Here is a 19,099-nt window from a genome sequence, read left to right on the forward strand (position 1 = left end):
AGGTGCACTCAAACACCAAAGCGACGCCGCCTGGTGCACATGTGTTCCCAAACCCCTATCTTCTCAGGGTGCAATGGCTATGCCCTGAAATAAACAGAGTTTGACTTTTGGAACGCAACAGCGGGCACTGCATGTCACGTGTCAAGGAACAACAAATCACAGCCCACAGATATCTTTTCCTTCTTTGGTAAATATCAGTCTGTGATAAATATGAAGGAGAAGTTGATCATTTTAGTGCAGGGCTGTCTGAGCTTTCAAGAGTACAGAGAGAGGTTTTGTCTGAAGTTGCTAAGCGACCATAACCAGCACGGTATCATAGCCTACCTACAAGACATCCTGAGTGAAGAGCTGATCTTCTTCCAGGTGTTGTGTGACCCAACTGTGTGTTGGGTCTAAAATATTGTGCGTGGGACAGATGTAAAGCTTGGACAGCCCTGCACTAAAATGATCAACTTCTCCTTCATATTTATCACAGACTGATATTTACAGAAGAAAGGAAAAATATCTGTGGGCTGCGATTATTTGTTCCCTGTCACATGGCATGTGTTGCCAAAAGTTGAACTCTGTTTATCTCGGTGCACAGCTGTTGAGCACCGAGATAAATAATGCTCAGGAACGCGTGTACGTAACTCTGCACTTACATTGCATTTACATACACAAACACTAGATGTGAGGGCGCAAAGAATGCGGCATGTGTACGGCCCCTTAGATGCAGCCTGCCTCTGCACCCTCCTGCACAGAGTAGGTACAAGAGTAGCGCCCAGCGCCTGGCCACACGTTTTCCAGGTGATTTAAAGACGCTGCATGTGTACGGCCCCTTAAAGGCTAAGTTCAAATAAGTAATAAAAAACATTTTTGTAGTGCTCACAGCATTGAAAAATTACATTTGAAAAAAGATAAAAATAAAAAGCAACATCTCTTACCTGTTACTGTGGATAATCGGTAAATGGTAAATGGACCTGCATTTGTATAGCGCCTTTCTAGTCATCTGACCACTCAAAGCACTGAGTGGGCGGAAGTTCGCTGCAGAGATCAGCCTCTCATTGGGCGGAACGAGCCACCCGCAGAAGTCCCACCCTACCACCTCCGGTTGTGTAGCAGTTTTCAACCGTTTTCAACACGTCCTTTACTAACTTTTGTGGTGTTTGATCTTGCGGGGATGTAGCCATTTTTCTGCCATGGTTCGCGTCCTGTAGGCGATATTTTTGTGGGCGTGTTACACCAAAACCTGTTTCCCCCCGGCAATATTTTTGCAAGCGCACCGTTGCTGTGGCACCGCCCAGAACGATTGTGACTGGTTGAAAGAAGTAAAAGCAGCCGGGGCGTTTTTTTCTCCAATCTCAAAGTGAGAGTTGGCCCAGCCAGACCTTTCTTTTCTTGAGAAAGGTCTGGTGAGCGAGACTACATTCACCCATTCACACACACATTTATACACTGGTGGCCGAGATTACCATACAAGGTGCCACTTGCCACTCGGTTTTTAACACACTCACACACCGATCATAGAAGCATCATCGGGAGCAATTTGGGTTCAGTATCTTGTTCAAGGATACTTCGACATGCAGACTGGAGGAGCTGGGGATTGAACCGCTGATCTTCCAATTGGTGGACGACCCACTCTACCGCTGATCTTCCGATTGGTGGACGACCCACTCTACCTTTGAGCTCTACCTCACTGTGAACAGTCTTCATTGAAACTCTTTTCTTCTGAAATAGTGTGTGTGAAAACTGTTGACAACATGTTCTCTGGATTGTTCAGAGTAAGGCTGTGTTCAGACACATCAGCACTGCACCCCCATGCAATGAGGCCACTTTGTTAATGCAGCACTGTATTGGCCAAGTACATGTTAGTGCACATTCATCGTAGCTAACATTGTAATTTTAATGGGCTAATATTGCTGTTAACCTAATATTTTTTGAGATCAAGGATAAAGAGAATGTAACAGTTGTTACATTCCAAAGTTATAAAAGTAGTATGCTGTCTGTCTGACAGCCTGTATTCTCATTGTTCTTATTACTCCAACATCGTTAATCAGTGGTATTTCTTTGTCTCACCTATACCTAAAGTAACACACACACACACACCAGTGCAGCCCCTTAAGTTTGTTTACATAGTGCTTTTTATGCCTCCATGCCAAGGGTAGCCACGGCCAGAGGCATTCTGTTTTCCGATTTCACGTTACTCCAGTCCAGTCGTCCATCCATTCCGTTCTTGTGAATGCAATATCTCAAGAATGCTTTGACCAAATTTCTTCAAAATTGGCACAAAAGTACATTTGGGCTCAACCATAAACTCGTTAGATTTTGGTGGTCAAAGGTCAAGGTCAGTGTGACCTTGTTAATGTGATATGTCAAGACCACCTTGAGATAATTTCTTCAAATCTGGCACAAATGTCCACTTGGACTCAGCAATGAACTGAATTTTGGTGGTCAAATGTCAGGTCAGGACTTTATTGAACCTAATATCTTAAAGAGGCCTATAGGGAGTTTCCTCGAATTTCCTCGCACTAATGTCCACGTCGTGGACTCAAGAATGAACTAAATAGAATTTGGTGGTCAAAGGTCAAGGTCCCTGTGACCTCACAACACATTTTTGGCCATAACTCATAATTCATTTGCTAATTATGAAAAAAATTCACACAAATATTTAATCAGATATAATGATGAATTGATGACATTTTATATCCAGAAGGTCAAAGGTCAACTTCAATGTACCATCATAATGCTCTGCAGAAACACTTTTCTGGCCATTATGTAATGTCATATCTCAGGAACAGAAAGGGAGACATTTAGTTAGAGACTGAATTGGTGATACCCCTCTTAGGTGTCTACCTTGAAACTGTGCTGATTGTATAGATCTTCAATGCTGCTGGGGGATAGATGTGTGCGAAGCATCCATGTTTGCACAGACATGGATGTAAACTGTAGCTGCAACTTGACTGGTTCATGATGGCATACAACCACAAAGCAGCAATTGTAGTTTCAGTATGCATGCCTGTAACAGGGGCAGTTTCTAGAAAAAGATGTCACTATTGAGTCTTTAATTTTTCAATGCTGTGAGCAGCACAAAGTAATCATTGTATGTACATATGGAGGCAGAAATCTGAGAGACAGATAAACTCCAAACCTGGACAAATAACACCACAACTACCTGCATGGAGAGATACTACTAGAGGTAAGAGAAAAAAAATGTTGTTTCAGGGTGAAATTACCCTTAAATGAGCCTCAAATTGATTTATTAAAGTGTGACTACAATTTATAGGTTATAGAACTGACTTGAATATAGATACCTGCATACAGTTATCTCAAGACCAGGGCCGTAAATTAACGTTACATGGTTTAATTGATAAAGGGGTTTCAGAAAAAAATTGCTTTGATCAATTTCGAAAAGCTAGTAATTTCAGATAAGTGACTAAACACAGACAGACTGCTGTGGAATGCATCTCCTCAGGTAATAATTCTCCCTCTCATGTTCTCAGCCTCCAGCAGTGGGACGCGTCTCCATCGTGGATACGTGGAAGAGGCAGCACCTGAGGACACCCCTCCTGAAACCACACACATTGTCTTTGTGGTGCATGGCATTGGCCAGAAGATGGACCAGGGCCGCATCATCAGGAATACCAGCATGTGAGATATTGAGAGGTTTCCAGTGGGAGCATAGAGCATTAAGAAAAGAATCAGAATCATTGTTGGAGTAATTGTTTTGTCATGTCTTGCTGGTATGCAGGATGAGAGATGCTGCCAGAAAGATGGAGGAGAAGCACTTCTCTGATCGCACCACAGAGCATGTAGAGTTCCTTCCTGTGGAGTGGAGGTCAAAACTAGCTCTCGATGGAGGTATGCTGCACCTCAGCACACAACCATGAAAAACAAATACTGATCCTGCACAGGAGAACTGTAGTGGTATCATGCAGGGTCTGTCCTGTCTTCGATTAAAGAATCAGGATCAGAACTGGGATTAATTCAGTATTAGGTAAAGCCAGACAAATACCCAGAACAACAGATGAGATGGGGACCATGTCAGAGTGGCACAGTAACATAACATTTTTCTGCACTAATTGATGGCAGACAACAAACAAGGATAGGACAGACTTTATTGTCCCAGTAGGACATTTGCCTTGGACATCATAGGTCTGCAGAGGAAAACCACAGCAAAACAGTTATCAAGTCTATCAATTGCAAATGCCCATCTACATCAGAGAAAGTTCAGACATAGTACAAAATTTAACAGTGAACAACCACTAGAAGGACAGCTACAGCAAACTCATATTTCAGTCTAGGTGGTGTTTGGTGCTATAATGCATAGGGGGACAAAGGAATGTTTGAAGTGGTGGTGCTTGCTGAGGGGAACCCAACCGTCAACCTGAGGGGAGCAGCTAATGAGATTCTTTTGATTATAGTTTGTTGAAAAAAAAAATAGACTGAGGACTGAGATGTTGATGGACTCCCATGATCTTCATGGCTGTCTGTGCGATTCAGGTGATCTGAGGCTTTGACTGTACTGTCAGGTAACCAAATCATGCAGAGATAATGCAGCTCAGGAGACTCACCACCAGGGGCGTCACTAGGAGTTGAAAACATCTGTGGCTTTAGCCCTGAAGTGGGAACAATTTCTTACCCAGGGGTCGGGGGGGTCTCTCCCCCGGGAATATTTTGAGTAATTCCCTGTTAAACACGTAATTTTAATGTATTGAAGAGGTAAAAATCGATGTCTGAAGCTGGGCCAGAAGACTCCGGACCTTGCCCTCAACACCTATGTTTGAACTCGTCTTTTTCCCAAAAATGTATCTTGGAATAAAAAAAAAGTACTCAGAGAGTCACTGGAGACACTTAGAATCAGGTGCAACCGAGTTTTATGTGTTCACAAGCAACAACACATACAACTCATGAGTCAGGCTCCGGAACCAGACTGGAGACTCACTCTCTATGCTCCGCCTTTTATGCAGGTGGAGATTCCAGTGAACCTCCACCTCTTTTTCTTTGTCCTTCCCACTTTGACCAGAACCTAATGGTGTATTACCCAGGCGTGTTGGGACATCACTCCTTATCCCTCCGTACATACTGGTGTCCAGGTTGGCCTGGCTATGACCCCTTATATAATGGTGTACTGCATAACAGTGAAACAGGTGCATCTAACTTCTTCTTCCAATATGTTCAGGCCTAATCCTACTCTATTTTTAGAAAACATTTAATCACAGTGATATACATTCAATAGATGAGTAGATGTGTGAATGAGTATGTTGATTCAAACATATATTCCATACATAATTAAAATATGTGGATGAGTGCCTTAATACTTAATCACACTTTGTAGTTAAGGCTCATTTTACACAACATATCCCCCCTTTGGGACTGGAAAGTCCCATCAACACCAGATGAGCACAAGCAAAAATATATATTCCCCCCTTTGGGACTGGAAAGTCCCATCAACACTAAAACAGCAAACCTCATCCAGTTACATCGATTATAATTCTATTAAGGCAAATTAGAGGTGAGACATTTAACAGTGGTGACACTCTTCAGTAATACCTGATTACACAAAGATTACAAAATGTTATTCTTAAGGCTATGCTTCTAATACGAGGTAAATTGCAATAGGCTATTTTTCATTCCAGTGTATAGGCAATCACATTTGATTCCAGTGTATGATGAACACAGTAAATGCTGCAATTAGTAAAACATGCAATGGGAAATATCTTCTGTGGCTACTGTCCCTGCCGACTGTAGGGAGACACCCCAGCCATACGCAGACAGCGATATGAGGCAACCTGATCCCGCAATATCTCAATCTCTTGCTGCTGGAGGGAGATGATCTGAACACACAGATTGCTCAGCTCCCGATAACCTTGAAGATATAGCTCTTGCTGGTGTTTGCGCCGTGTCTTTTGGGTGAGCTTATAGCTGCAGGCTCTCAGCCGGCGTATCTTAATCTGCAGGTCGGGAGAGAAACTACACACCAGTCCGCAGTAGGGAATCTGAAGGACTCGATGAAGCAGATCTCTCAGCTTATTCACAGCCTTCCGTTCCACCTCCCTTGTTGGTTTCTCGATGGGCAGGAAACGGAGGTCAATCTCTACTGCCTCGGGCACTATGTCAAATTCCCGCTGCAGATATACACTCAGTTTGGGAGCCAACGGCTTGAGAGGCATTGTATTCTTTTCCAGTGCGACTTTAGGTGGGCCAGACGTTGATGGGGGCGCACTGACAGACGGACTAGTCGGGGACCAGGATGCATGCTCTTCTGCACTCACTTCAGGATCTCCCTCTGAGGACGAGGTTCTCTCAGGGGATGGATTAAGTGGCAGCCAATTCCACTCTGGGTTTTCCGAGGGGTCAATTTGGAGTGGCTCCGGCTGCGGGGAGGTTGACTCTGCCTGAGGTGCGACTTGGACCATGCTTTGAGATGAAGTCAGTGCTGTATCGTCTGGGCGCATCCATCAGGGGTTCTCCCCTTGGCTTGGGCCTGGCTGGGCTAGCAGGGCGCTAAGGATTGGATTGGGGGTTTCTTGGCCTGGTGTCGCATCAGGCGCTGCCGGTCTCCCCCTGGTATGGCCGTCCCTGGGCTTGGGGTTCCAATTAGGGGCTGGTGTCCCTTTTGTGCTGGGCGTTGTTGATTTTCAGTGGGGTTGAAGCTGGCCTGGTTTGAGGGTTGGATCTGTGGTGGCTGCACTGGTGGGGGCATGTAAATCATTGGTGGGGCCATTGGGGCGTAGTGATACCAGCGGGCTTCAATAGGAGTGCCTCCTGGGGGCACATACGGGGGTCTGCTGATTGGCACAGGTGATTGTTCGGTGTAGGCTGGATGGTACTGCACAGCCAGACGCCCCTGCTGGTAGGGCGGCCGCGGGGTCTGGTGGTATGGGTATTGGGTTTCCCAGTTGCCGGCCATACTCTTACACACTTATCTAGATGTTACAGAGGACGCTTTTAATTCAATTGCTTTTTTTTCTTTCAGTTACTCAGACAAGTGTTATACGCTGATTAGATGTTGTTAGTTTGGTCTGGTGACAGCAAGGTTGTCCTTTATCTATTGGCAAATGATGGTTCATGCCTATCCCGTCTACTTTCCCTTACACAATCTCATATTCTCCTTCTCTGGCCCTGTTCATTGGCTTGTATATGTTATTTTTTGACTCATAGTGGTTGTGGGGGCCTACACATGAGGTGTTTTGCTCTTGTAGTCCTATTGCTACGACGGGTATTGCCTGTTGGTTTACTAACACAGCAAATTGCCCTGTTGCTGTCTTCAAGGCTCTCTTAATCATAAGTTGCACTAGGGGAAGGATACAACAAGTAATCACAAGAATTGTCAGGATAAGCAACCCAAGTAGTACCCCTAGTGTTTGCAAAATCTTTCTCAGAGATAAACTCTGTAGCCAATCTAGCAATGATGTGGTTTTGGTGTTCCAATTAGAATGCTGCACGTGTTGGTCCCTTAACATACGTATATTCTCCAAAAGCCCTGGTTAGGTTGCCATCCTTACCCGTATTCATGGGGATGGCAATACAGCACTCTTCCCCAATTACATCACAGACACCTTGGTCTTTAGCTAGCATTGTCTTGATGACAAGCTTATTTTGCACAGTCATCAGTGATGCGGCATGCAGTTGTTCGCTTACTCCCTCTAAGGCGTCTATAGTCCAATTTACAAATCTCTGTTGATTGTACCATAAATGATTCATTCAGCAGCTGTTACGGCCTATGTACTGGGCGTTCATTATGATTCACGCAAATGGCAGGGAACCCACCCTCTCCCCGACATTTACCAGTCATACCCTATGACTTGATGCTCACTAGGGACGCCTTGTGGTATCTGATCCCATGTGATGTACACGTTATCATCCTTTTTCCAGTGTGATCGTGTCATAGATGCTCTACGGACTCTTTTTGGACTATTGTCAGTCAAGCTAATTAATGTAATTGGTCCTGTCAGCATAACTGGAATACAAATTCCTGTCCAATTGGTTGGTAATACAACTTTCACCTGACGGTCTTTTTCGCACATCCAAAATATGTCTGCCAGTGGATCTGTATCATTACTAAGGTTGTAAATCCAGATCCAAGTAGCATGAGTGTGGTTTCGCCGCATGGTATAAGAAGTGGTAGTTATACCACTTACCACCTGCTGGCATTGGATCTTTGCTCTCTCCATAGTATCACACATCTTTTTATTCCATGCCTGATTAGTTCTAGCATGCATAAAGGTGTCATACCTACACTGGATCAACTCATCTGCCTTTTGGGTGCTATTACTGAGGGTGGAGTTTTCCAACCAGTTCTCTATAGATCCACATGCCACACAATATTGGGAACACTATGTCGTTTGCCAAATGTACTGTAATGTACTTGGGGATCCCAAGACTGCATGTCTGCTTTTAGTGCCCAAAATGCGCCATCTGCTTCCTCTGTCCAAGCTAACTGTGCTGCATTATTAGTTTGTCATGCTACTCTTATTAAAGCCCTTAGTGGGGCAGTTTTTATAGCATAGTCACAAATCCACAGTTGCCTGTATCCTGTCATACCAAGAAAAGACAACATTTGGCCCGACGTTTGCGGCTGTGGGGCTTTGATCACTGCCTCTAACTGAGACGGTGCAATACATCTTTTGTCACCGCTCAGTCTTCTTCCTAAGTACTCCACCGATTGCTGGCAGAATTGCAACTTATCCTTACTGACTTTATGTCCTCCCTCTGCTAGAGCTGTGAGTACCACAATAGTCTTTTTGACACTGTTCTTTTGTGGAACTACAAATAAGTAAATCATCCGCATATTGTAATACCGTACTTGGTACAGCAAGGTGCGATAAGTCCTGCGTCAGCACTTGGTTGAAGATCGAAGGACTGTCGGTCCTGTGGCAAGCAGGTATATATGAACTGTTGGCCTTCAAATGTAAACGTAAAGGTATCGAGAGTCCGGATGCAGAGGCACACTGAAAAAAGCAGAAGACAAATCAATGACGGTATACCACTGTGTACCAGGTGGTATGTTTGAAAGCAAAGTATGTGGATCTGGGACATGTGGTGTCTCCGCTTCCACTATGGCATTAATTGCTCTTAAGTCATGTACTAGACAATAGTCTGTTGAATTTGCTTTCCTGATGGGAAAGATGGGTGTGTTGCAGGGGCTTCTGGATTTAACCAACACCTCCTCCTCCACCAATCCTTCGATCACTGGCCTGATACCTTCAATAGCATGCTGCTTTAGGGGATACTGTCTCTGATATGGTAGATTAATGTGTGGTCTTAGTGTGATGTGAACAGGTTGAGCTGATTTGTGAGCTGTCCACAACTGTTGTGGAACTTGGTTTAGCAGATGTTTATGTTCGGCTGCTACTATCATATGTGTAGGTGGGTTCCCATCAACCAATACCTTGTCTGCGACTGTCACTGTCAGATAAATCTTCTGAAAGGCGGACTGCTGCTGCAGCCCCCTGTGGTCCCTGTCTTCACTTGTGATCAGACATGGTTTTCTGTTAAGTACTGCATCCCAACATTCTTGATAACCTATGTGAGTCTGATCTGAGTCGTACATGAGCGTGCAATGCACCGGCAGAGTGGAGGTGTATGATGTAACAAAATCTAACCTGACCCACAATTCCCATGCAGTCCAGGCTTGTTTGAGGTGGGACTCTTCTGGCGTTAACTGGAGCCAGCATACCAGTGCCTGCTGTGCCTCTACTGTTTCTTGGAGCAGCTGCGGCATCATGCCTTGTGGGGGGGTCTTCGGGGAAGTCCAAATATAATCCGTCTTGTGTGCACATGATCTTAGCTTGGAGTGGGCACAATATGTCTCTTGCCAGTAGGTTTACTGGAATGTGGGCTAAATAGAGCAAGAGTGCGACTATGATCCTTCCTGCAATGAGCATTGGAACGGGCTTCATTAGTGGTGTAACTTGTGATTTCCCAGAGGTGCCTACTGTCTTTATTGATGAGTTGGAGAGGGGGAATCTGAAGCCTTCTTTCCCAATGCATGAATATGTGGCCCCTGTGTCTACCATGAAAGGGTATTCACAGTTGGTATTACAACTGGTATGGTTGGTGCGTCATGTGGTTGCAACGAGACGACTGGTGACATTATTTCCCCCTCTGGCTCCTCTGGGCAACCCTACCACGGACGCCCCTGATCCTTGCTGGGCTAATGCTGTGCAGGCCCCAGCCATCCGCACCCCCAACACACGTTATCTGACACGGCTGGATTTGTCCCTTGGTTGCTTGCATTCATGTCTTGCAGGCATAGTGGTGATGTGTAGTGACATATTCTGTTGAATCTGGACCTGAGGGGGTCATTTGTTTAACAGTTTGGGGAGTATTCTGTGGCTGAATGGTCTGGGGAGCTGCCTGATTGGCCATAACGACAGAGGCTTGACTTTTCGTTGTCTCTTTCTTTACTTGGCCAGTTCCCCGAGTTGCAGCTGTGTCAGTTTGTTGGCCAGCTGTTTGCTGTCCTCCTTCTGTTTTTTCTTCTCTCTCCTGTAGAGTTCCACGTGGTGGGCAATATGTTCTGAGAACATTGGCCAATCCATCTTCATCAGCCCCACAATGGCATCTAGGTGTTGCTGCACATCCTCAGGCATGACCTTTTTAACCATCATTTTGAAGAGGCTCTGAGTTGTTTTATTGGCATTCCATGCCTCTCCGGTCTCTTCCTTCCATCTTCACTGGAAGTTGTGCAGGAACCTGGAGGGACATTCATCGTCTCTCTCATGTCTCTCCTTCCAGTTTGGATGGGTCTCTCTTTTCTGGGTATTGTTTCCTTAGCTGTTTCCATACCCTACTGTGATGTCTTCCAAAGTCTTGGTCGTCGTGATTGTTGCAAATCACCGCAGTGCCTAGTTGAGCCTTAACAAACATTTCATGGGTGGTCTGTTTCCCCGCCACATACGTGAGCAGAGCTTTGACGTCTCCCAGCACCAGACGTATACCTGCCTTGGTCTCGGTCTCTTCTGATGCCATTATCCACTTACCAGCTCCATCTGTAAGGGCTGGGAGACACTCAGCCAGACCTATCATGTCCATGAAGGGCCATGGCTCGTATTGGGTCTGTCCTGAGGCTTTTGTCACTAGGGGGCATATACATTCTCCCTCTGGGTCTGGGTCTGACGCTATCTGTCGGTCCAGTTCGCCCAATGAATTTCCCAGCCTGACCTTGTCATCCTCCAATTTCCTCCTGTATGACTCAGCTTTGTCTTGCGCCCTTGGTATCGGGGTACTTGCACCCCTGCGTAGTCTGTGAGTCTTGGACCATTCTACCTTGGGGTGCAACTGTTCACACTCTTCATGGTGTGGTCTCTCATCTCTCTCCGACCTCCCTCTGTCCAGGCTGTGGCCCATGTCACCCTGCTTTGGTTGGTTGGTTGTGCTGTTGGTAATGGTGGTGCTGTGGGGACTACTCCTTTGTGTGTTTGTGGTTCCTCTGGGCGCTCCCTATCCTCCAGCTGCACCATTTGTCTCGTACTCCCAAACTATCTAAACCACCCTTCCCTTCCCTCCCCTTTCCTTCCCTTCTCCTCAACGTGCCTTAATTCCATCTTTACTTCATCACAGCATGTCAGATTGAAGGTACCATCTTTGGGCCAGCGATTTTTTCCTGATGTTCTTTTGTGCCATTTATTAACACAGTGTCGAATGCGTTTTTTTTTGGGGGGGGTTTTTTTCAACCAGGGTGTTGCTGCATTACTACCTCCATAGGGGTTAGGTCCCCTTTTTCCATCTTTCCCTGATCGGCCCCCATGAAGCCCTGTTTAATTTCACCTGCCCTTGTGATCTCCGGCTGTTTGTCGTTTCTTTTGTGCTTATTAGCACTATTATTTTTCCTACTGTGATAGCTGTTTTATATTTCTTTTCTTTCCACGGGTTATATTCTAGTTTCTCTGAACCATCTTCTTGAGGGGTTTTGGTTAGGCAGCCAAATTTTCTCTCCCACTCAACCTTTCTGGGCTCGACAACAATCTGTAACCGTGGGACAACCACTACCCCTTCTTAACCCCCTGGTAATCTCACCTGGTTCAGAGGAAGTGAAGATATTGGTCCGCTCTTATACATGTCACACAAGAATTGTAATATTGGGTCTAATGAATAAGGAACCCACGCTCTACGCAGGATTGTCTCCCGCGGTACGCTTGGAAATTCCTCCCGCACTTGCCCCAAATTTACAAATTTCGTGATTTGCCAAAGTTTTAGTCAAATTAGCTGCTCACCTTGCCACTGCTCCACACGCTCTTCGTCTATGTATGTTCTCTCTAAGCAGAAGTGTGTTCTTATGCCTTGGGTTTCCACAGAGCCTTCCAATGTGCAATGTTCCTCAGTCCAAATCTCATCTTTCACTACTATCTCCCTCTTCCATCTAATTTTACTTAATTCACCATTACCCCCTTTTTATTCTATTTTTATCTTTTTGTTTTATTTCCTATATATTCGTTTTACTGCTTACTTTACTATATTTCTGCACACCACTCGCTTCACTCATCTAGATCTGATGTGTAGTCAGTCTTTATACATTTGTACATTTTCCATTCTTTCTTAATATATTCACAACAGATTTTATCTTTCGCTTCACAATATTACAGTTTTATCCACTGTAGTGACTATCCTGGCAACCAATTAGCCACTCGGCTGAGTGCAGGATGGGACTTGGAACGCGCTTAACAGGATGATTGAATGAATGAATGGAGGAATGAATGAATGTCCACAGTGACGTCCACGGTCGGGTGAGGTTCCCATTTATTACCATCACATTCAGAGCAGGTTTACATCATGGCAAAAAGTCTTATGGAGTGATCTGACTGTGATGGTTCTGGCTGGTACAAAGTGGCGTCTTAGGGAGCGGTAAAAACTGTGCAGTCTCCCCGTCACCCATGCATAAAATGGAAGCCCAGTACACCTGAGCCTATATACTAATTGCACCCATCATGACGTGGACCCAAACCACCACCCTAATCTGCACTGCCACCCAGTGACAACTTGAAAATAAACAAACAGACAGACTGAAAATAAACAGACAAATAATGGCTCCTACACACCGGTGCCTAACTGTGACTGTGTGAACAATTAACTTAAGAAAAAAAAAGAGAGCCATAAAAAGTCCAATCTTCCTCTGTCTTCTTTCTTCTTCCTTCTGAGTCTGGCGTTACAGACACGAGACTCAACGTTGGGTCATGACCTTTGCTGCCCGAACCTTATACTGCCTCTTGTAGCAGAAAAAGCTTGGAAATGGGCCGCTCCAAGCACCCTGTCTTTGTCTTCAACTGTACTGAACGTACAAGTCCTCCCTTGTCCGGATACGTCTTTGTCACTCCTCCCAAAATCCATGATCCACGAGGTGCGGTGCGATCCATGACAATGACAAGGTCTCCTATCACAAAATTTCTTCAAGGCTTTGTCCACCTTTGCCGTTCCTGCAGTAGTGGCAAGTACTCCCGCGTCCACCTCTTCCGGAATAGATCTGACAAGTACTGAACCTGTCTCCATCGTCTCCTGATGTAAAGATCATCTTCTTGAAAGAGTCCAGGGGCAAGAATAGGCTTCCCTTTGAACAAGAGGATGTGATTTGGAGTGAGCGCTTCCAAGTCGTTGGCCTCATCGGATACTTTGGTTATGGGGCGGTCATTCAGAATGGCCTCTGCCTCACACAGGATGGTATGAAGGCTTTCATCGTCCAAAGATAGTTGGTGTAGGACAGTTCCAATCAACGCCTTTTTGCAGCAGAGCACTGTGAATCTTGCTGTGATCTATGGCAGCCAAGGCCAATGAAGTTGGTGCCATTATCTGACCTCAAACTAGTCGCTTGATTTCTGCAGCACATGAACCTCCTTATGGCATTAATGCAGGAATCTGTGTTCAGAGAGTAGGCAATCTCCAAATGTACGGCCCTGCTAGCCATGCAGGTAAAGATGACTCCATACCGTTTGACCATAACGCGTCCTCTACACATCCCACATCCATTGGGCCGAAATAGTCCACTCCTACATGTGTGAAAGGAGGCAAATCTGGCCTGATTCTCTCCTTTGGCATGTCGGCCATTTTCTGTTCACTGGGCTGTCCTCAATGCCGTCGACAGACCACGCAGTCTCATATTATCCTTCGACAAGCAGAGTTAGATTGGATACATGTTGACTCTTGTAAAGTATTACAGGGTGTTTGAGCTCCTCAGGTAAGGCTGCCCGACTGAGTCTTCCACCCACTCTCAACAAATCTTCCTTCCACACAGGATCCAACCTGTAAATATCACTGGTTTTCTTCATGCCAGATGCTCCACCTTTCAATGGAGAAATTTCTTCCTTGAAGGTTGCTTGCTGACTGAAGTGGATAATGGCAGATTCTGCTCTGGTGAGGTCACTTACAGACAGCAACTGATTGCCAACTGCATCTCTGGCCTTTTTCATCTCCTCTTCCACCCTTTCTGGTTGTACAAATGAGCCTGCACCAGTCAAAGAAGCAACCACTTCCTTCCTCTTCCTCCTTAGCTCCCGGAGAATCATTCTGAGCCGAAGGAACCAAGCAACAGAGGTCTAGAGTTTTGTCCACTGTGCCGTAACCACAGTCACTGGCATCTGCAAAATCATTCAATTGTGCATGTATGGGTCCTCTGAAGTCCTTTGGCTTGATGCAATGATCCACCTTAAGTTCAGCCACCTTTCCCAGGTCCAGCAGCCATCCTGTCCATCTTTGTGCGAATATCTGGGGTATAGGGTCATCCCAAGACATGTTGTTTTGGCACATTTCTTGCAACAACAGCTTTGGTAACAAGGTGAAAGGTGATAGAAATCCTAATGGGTCGTAGATGGAACTGACAATTGAAAGAATTCCACGTCTGGTGTGTGGCCGTGTTTCAACTGCAGGCTTGAATGTGTCCGAGTCAGTCCGAGTGTCATCTCCACAGGCAGAGTGTCTTGCTCCAGATGTAGCTGCCTGGTTGTTTTTGATTGCTTTGACTCAGGAATTGATGACAATACAGCCCAACTGTTGCTTGTCCACTTTAACAGCTGAAATCCCCCTTTTGAGCACAAGCCAGTGAGATCCTCAACGAGCTGCATTGCTTCTTCCTCTGTGGGCAAAGATTTCAGACAGTCGTCCACATAAAAGTTGTTGCAGATGGTGTCTGTCACCTTCTCTGGGAAGTCAAGGTCAAGGTCAAGGTAAACTTTATTATCCCACAAGTGGGAAATTCATGTGGTCACCATTACACATTCCATTTTTATACAGCCTACTGTATAGCATTAAAAACAATAAATACAAAACATTAGAAAAGAAAAACAGGGACAACACAGACAAAACAGTAAGAACATTGAGGAGACATGACAAGCATGTATGAATAAATAAAATAGTGGGATGCTCATATATATGCTCATAGTTTAAAGTGCTTAGGAATTTTTAAATCTATTGTTGTGCAGTCTAATTGCTGTAGGCACAAAAGACTTGCTATACCTTGTGGTCCTAATTTTCCTCTGCAGGATTCTGCCACTTGACCTGTTACTTCTTAAAAACTTCATATGAAGAGGGTGGGTTAAGTCATTTAGAATTTGTTTTGTCTTTTTTAGACTGAGGTCATTGTACAGTTGAGCTACAGATACCTGATCAACTCCAATGATCCTACTGGCTGTTTTGACTATTCGTTGCAGTTTCTTCTGATCCTGAATATACATGTTTCCAAAGGCACAAATAAGGCCAAAGGATAAGACACTCTGCAAGAGAGCCTTGTAAAACATCTGAAGAATACAGCTATCTATTCTAAAATGACTGAGTTTCCTTAAAAAAAACATCCTCTTCTGCAACTTTTCAGTCTGATTTTGTACACATTCATTGAATGTCAGTTTGTTGTCAATTTCAACACCCGAATATGTGTATGTTGAGACCTGCTCTACCACTACACCATTGATATTTGAGGGTGGAACTATAATTCCCTTTTTATTAAAATCTATGACCATCTCTTTTGTTTTCTTCGCATTAACCACAAGGAAATTATCTGTACACTATTTAATAAAACCCTGCATCTCCCTCTCAAAACCCTCTAGGGATGCAGTGTCAGACTTCAAAAACCCAACTAATGCTGTATCATCAGCGACTTTAAAAACCCAACTAATGCTGTATCATCAGCATATTTAAAATAAGTGTGGTCTGGGAAGGTTGCTTGGCAGTTATTAGTGTATAAGGTGTATAGAATAGGGGACAGAACGTACCCTTGTGGTGCCCCCATGTTTGTGGCTTTTAATAATGAGACACATGAATTGAACTTGATGACTGCGGTTAGTCAAAAAGTCATAAATCCACAAAACTAATCTTGGATTTACCCCGAGGTTTACCAATTTTATTACCATCAGGTGGGGTTGGATTGTGTTGAAGGCAGCTTTATTGTCCACTGCAGTCCTCCTCAAAGCATAGTTGGCACAGCTTGGTGATGAAACTGCCCAAAGATGTGCACAGTCATTTTGTGTTCCACTAGACTCTGTGTTGTGTCTCCGTTGGGCCACCACAGAAAACGAAGGAAATCCACATGCCTTTCTGACACCTTTACTTGATGGAACATAGCCTGGATGTCCGTCATCAGAGCAACATTTTCCTCTCTGAATCTTGTTAAGACACCAAAGAGAGAGTTAGTGAGGTCAGGACCTTGCAACAGCTGACAGTTCAGTGAGGTTCCTTTAAATCCTGCCCCACAGTCGAAAACGACTCTCAGGGTTTTCTTCTTCGGGTGGTACACCCCGTGATGAGGGAGATACCACACACTGCCATCTTTACCATCCAGCTGGTCCTGAGGCACCACTTCTGCATATCCACTGTCAATCATATCAGTAAGAAATGCTGTGTACTCCTCCTGGTAGGTCTTATTCCTTTCAAACTTCATTTTGAGACTTTGAATGCGCTGTTCAACTATGCACCAGTTGTTGGGCATGGTGATGCCATCCACTTTAAAGGGTAAGTCCATGCAGTAATGACTGTCCTGCATGCAAGTGGACTTCTCCAAGATCTCCATAAACCTCAGACCTTCCCTTGACATCTCCTGCTTCTCCTCCAATGCCTTCTCATTGAAGTCCTGGTTGTATTGAGAGATCAACAGCTTCTCGAGCCTGACGATGGATATCCTGTTGGCATAGACGTTTGAGCAGCTTCTCTGGCAACAACCACTATTGCCCCTTGCAGGACCGTTGATGACCCACCCCAATAGGGTCCTCACGGCATAAGATCCATTGTCTTCGCTGTTTATGATCTCCCACGGCTCCATAAGTTTTGGTGCATTCGTCCCAGTTAAGACTTCCACCTCAGTGTCCAATTCTGGGATCCTGATATCTCTCAGATACTTCCATTTTTGAATGTCTTGCTGAGTGGGAATGTTGCTCCTTGACACAGGGATTGTTTCCTGCATGTAGGTCTCTGTGAGCTCCACAAATTGATTTCCATCCAATTTGGATACTTCCAGTCCTGATATGACCTGACTTTCCACAACCTTTTCTTGGCCCATAGTGCGCAGCAGGATGTTGGTTCTTTTGCCTTGTAGGTTCAGCTTCTTCAAGAAACCATTAGTGCAAAAGGTAGCTGTGCTTCTGGGATCCAAGAAGGCATATGTCTGTAGTGCCTTATCTCCCTTCTTGGACTTCAACTGTACTGGAACGATGGAAAGGGTACAGTTGTCGTCTCCAGCCCCAGTGCAACCACATGCCTGAAGAGAGACAAGTGCACTACTGACAGGTGTTTCCGATGCTTTGTTCTTGTCTTTGCTGTGGATGTGCAATATAGTAGGGTGTTTTAGACTGCACTCACTACAGGTCAGACAGCTCCTGCATTCCTTGCTCATGTGGCCAGCCTTCAGGCATCCAAAACACACTCCTTTTCCTCTCAGGAATTCAATCTTCTCCCTTTGAGGAAGCTTGTTCAGCCTCGAACACTTGAGCAATGGATTTGACTCTTGACAGTAGAGACAGGATTCTGAGCATGACTCCTTTGATGATGTTATTGGCTGTCTTGGAATCTCGTGCACTGTGGGCTTGGTTACAGTATGGTCGATTGCTGAAATGGTTGTTGCAAAACTGCTTCCTTTGATGTTGCTCCTGGGTAGCGGTTTGCTTGCATTTACAGCCTTCAAAGTGTTTGGTCGTGCATCTGAAATATCACCAAACAGTGGATGAGACAAGACTTTGACTTGCTTCTCCAGAAAGCACACCATATCTGGGAATGTGGCCCTGTAGCCTCGTCGCTCCTGTATGTCACAAGCTGTGGACCTCCACCTTTCCCGCAGCTTGTACGGCCACTTCATTAAGACATGCCTCGTGAGATGGAATGTTCAGCTCCTCCATATACTGTATCTCTGTCATAGCGTTGCAGCAACCTCTTAGGAACAGCGCAAATTCCTGCAGTGCCTGAACATCCTCTGCTTTAATGACAGGCCATCCAAATGCTTTGTTAATGTATGCCGTTGCTATCCGGTGTTTGTTGCCGAAATTTTCCTTTAAAAGACATTTTGCTGTTTGATACCCTTGTTGTGGTGTCATGTGAAGGTAGCTTCGCACCAGCTCCCTGGGCTTCCCCCTGGTGTATTGTTCCAAGAAATACAAACAGTCTTGATAACTGCTGGTTCTCTCTTCAATGCAATGTTCAAAGGTTCTTATAAAGGAGACAAACTGCAATGGGTCACCATCAAATATGATTATGTCTCTTTGTGGCAAGGTAGCTGACAGTTGTTGTTTCACGAGCATGTTGGTGATTTCATTCTGCCTCTGCATGATTCCACAAATAGCATCCTGGTCCACTGTATTTCACACTGATGCTCCATTCTGTGCAGGTTGATGCTTGTACATGTGTTGTTCCTGTGTAATTACCGGCCTGAGAGGTGCAGCTGTTGAAGCTGTGAAGACATTTTGAGACTGATGCTGTCGGGCAATTGTGTGAGACATTCCAGTGTTTGGTTGCAACTGTGGCCTGAAAGTCATGTCCTTTGTTAGTGATGCCCCTACTTGGTCCTGTAGGCGTGTTTGTATGTTAACTTTAGGTCACACATCACGTACTGGGAGAACAGGTGGCACAGTTGTGCCTTGATCCAGAGCTGCGGTGTTTCCTTTCAGCACAAATTCATTTGCCTTTAGGTTGAATTCATGTTTTGGCACTTTAA

General features: G+C 45.0%; 1 protein-coding gene across 2 annotated transcripts in view; it reads left to right on the forward strand.

The window, feature by feature from the left end:
* Positions 1 to 19,099, forward strand: part of ddhd1b (DDHD domain containing 1b) — an 83,824-nt gene that overhangs the window by 17,847 nt on the left and 46,878 nt on the right. For both annotated transcript variants that reach the window (XM_033619731.2, XM_033619732.2), the window contains 2 exons: positions 3,480 to 3,627; positions 3,728 to 3,837. In XM_033619731.2, the coding sequence (XP_033475622.1) occupies positions 3,480 to 3,627; positions 3,728 to 3,837 (258 nt within the window). The remainder of the gene's footprint in view (positions 1 to 3,479; positions 3,628 to 3,727; positions 3,838 to 19,099) is intronic.

The sequence above is a fragment of the Epinephelus lanceolatus genome, chromosome 13 (assembly GCF_041903045.1).
Source record: "Epinephelus lanceolatus isolate andai-2023 chromosome 13, ASM4190304v1, whole genome shotgun sequence".
Lineage (NCBI taxonomy): Eukaryota > Metazoa > Chordata > Actinopteri > Perciformes > Serranidae > Epinephelus > Epinephelus lanceolatus.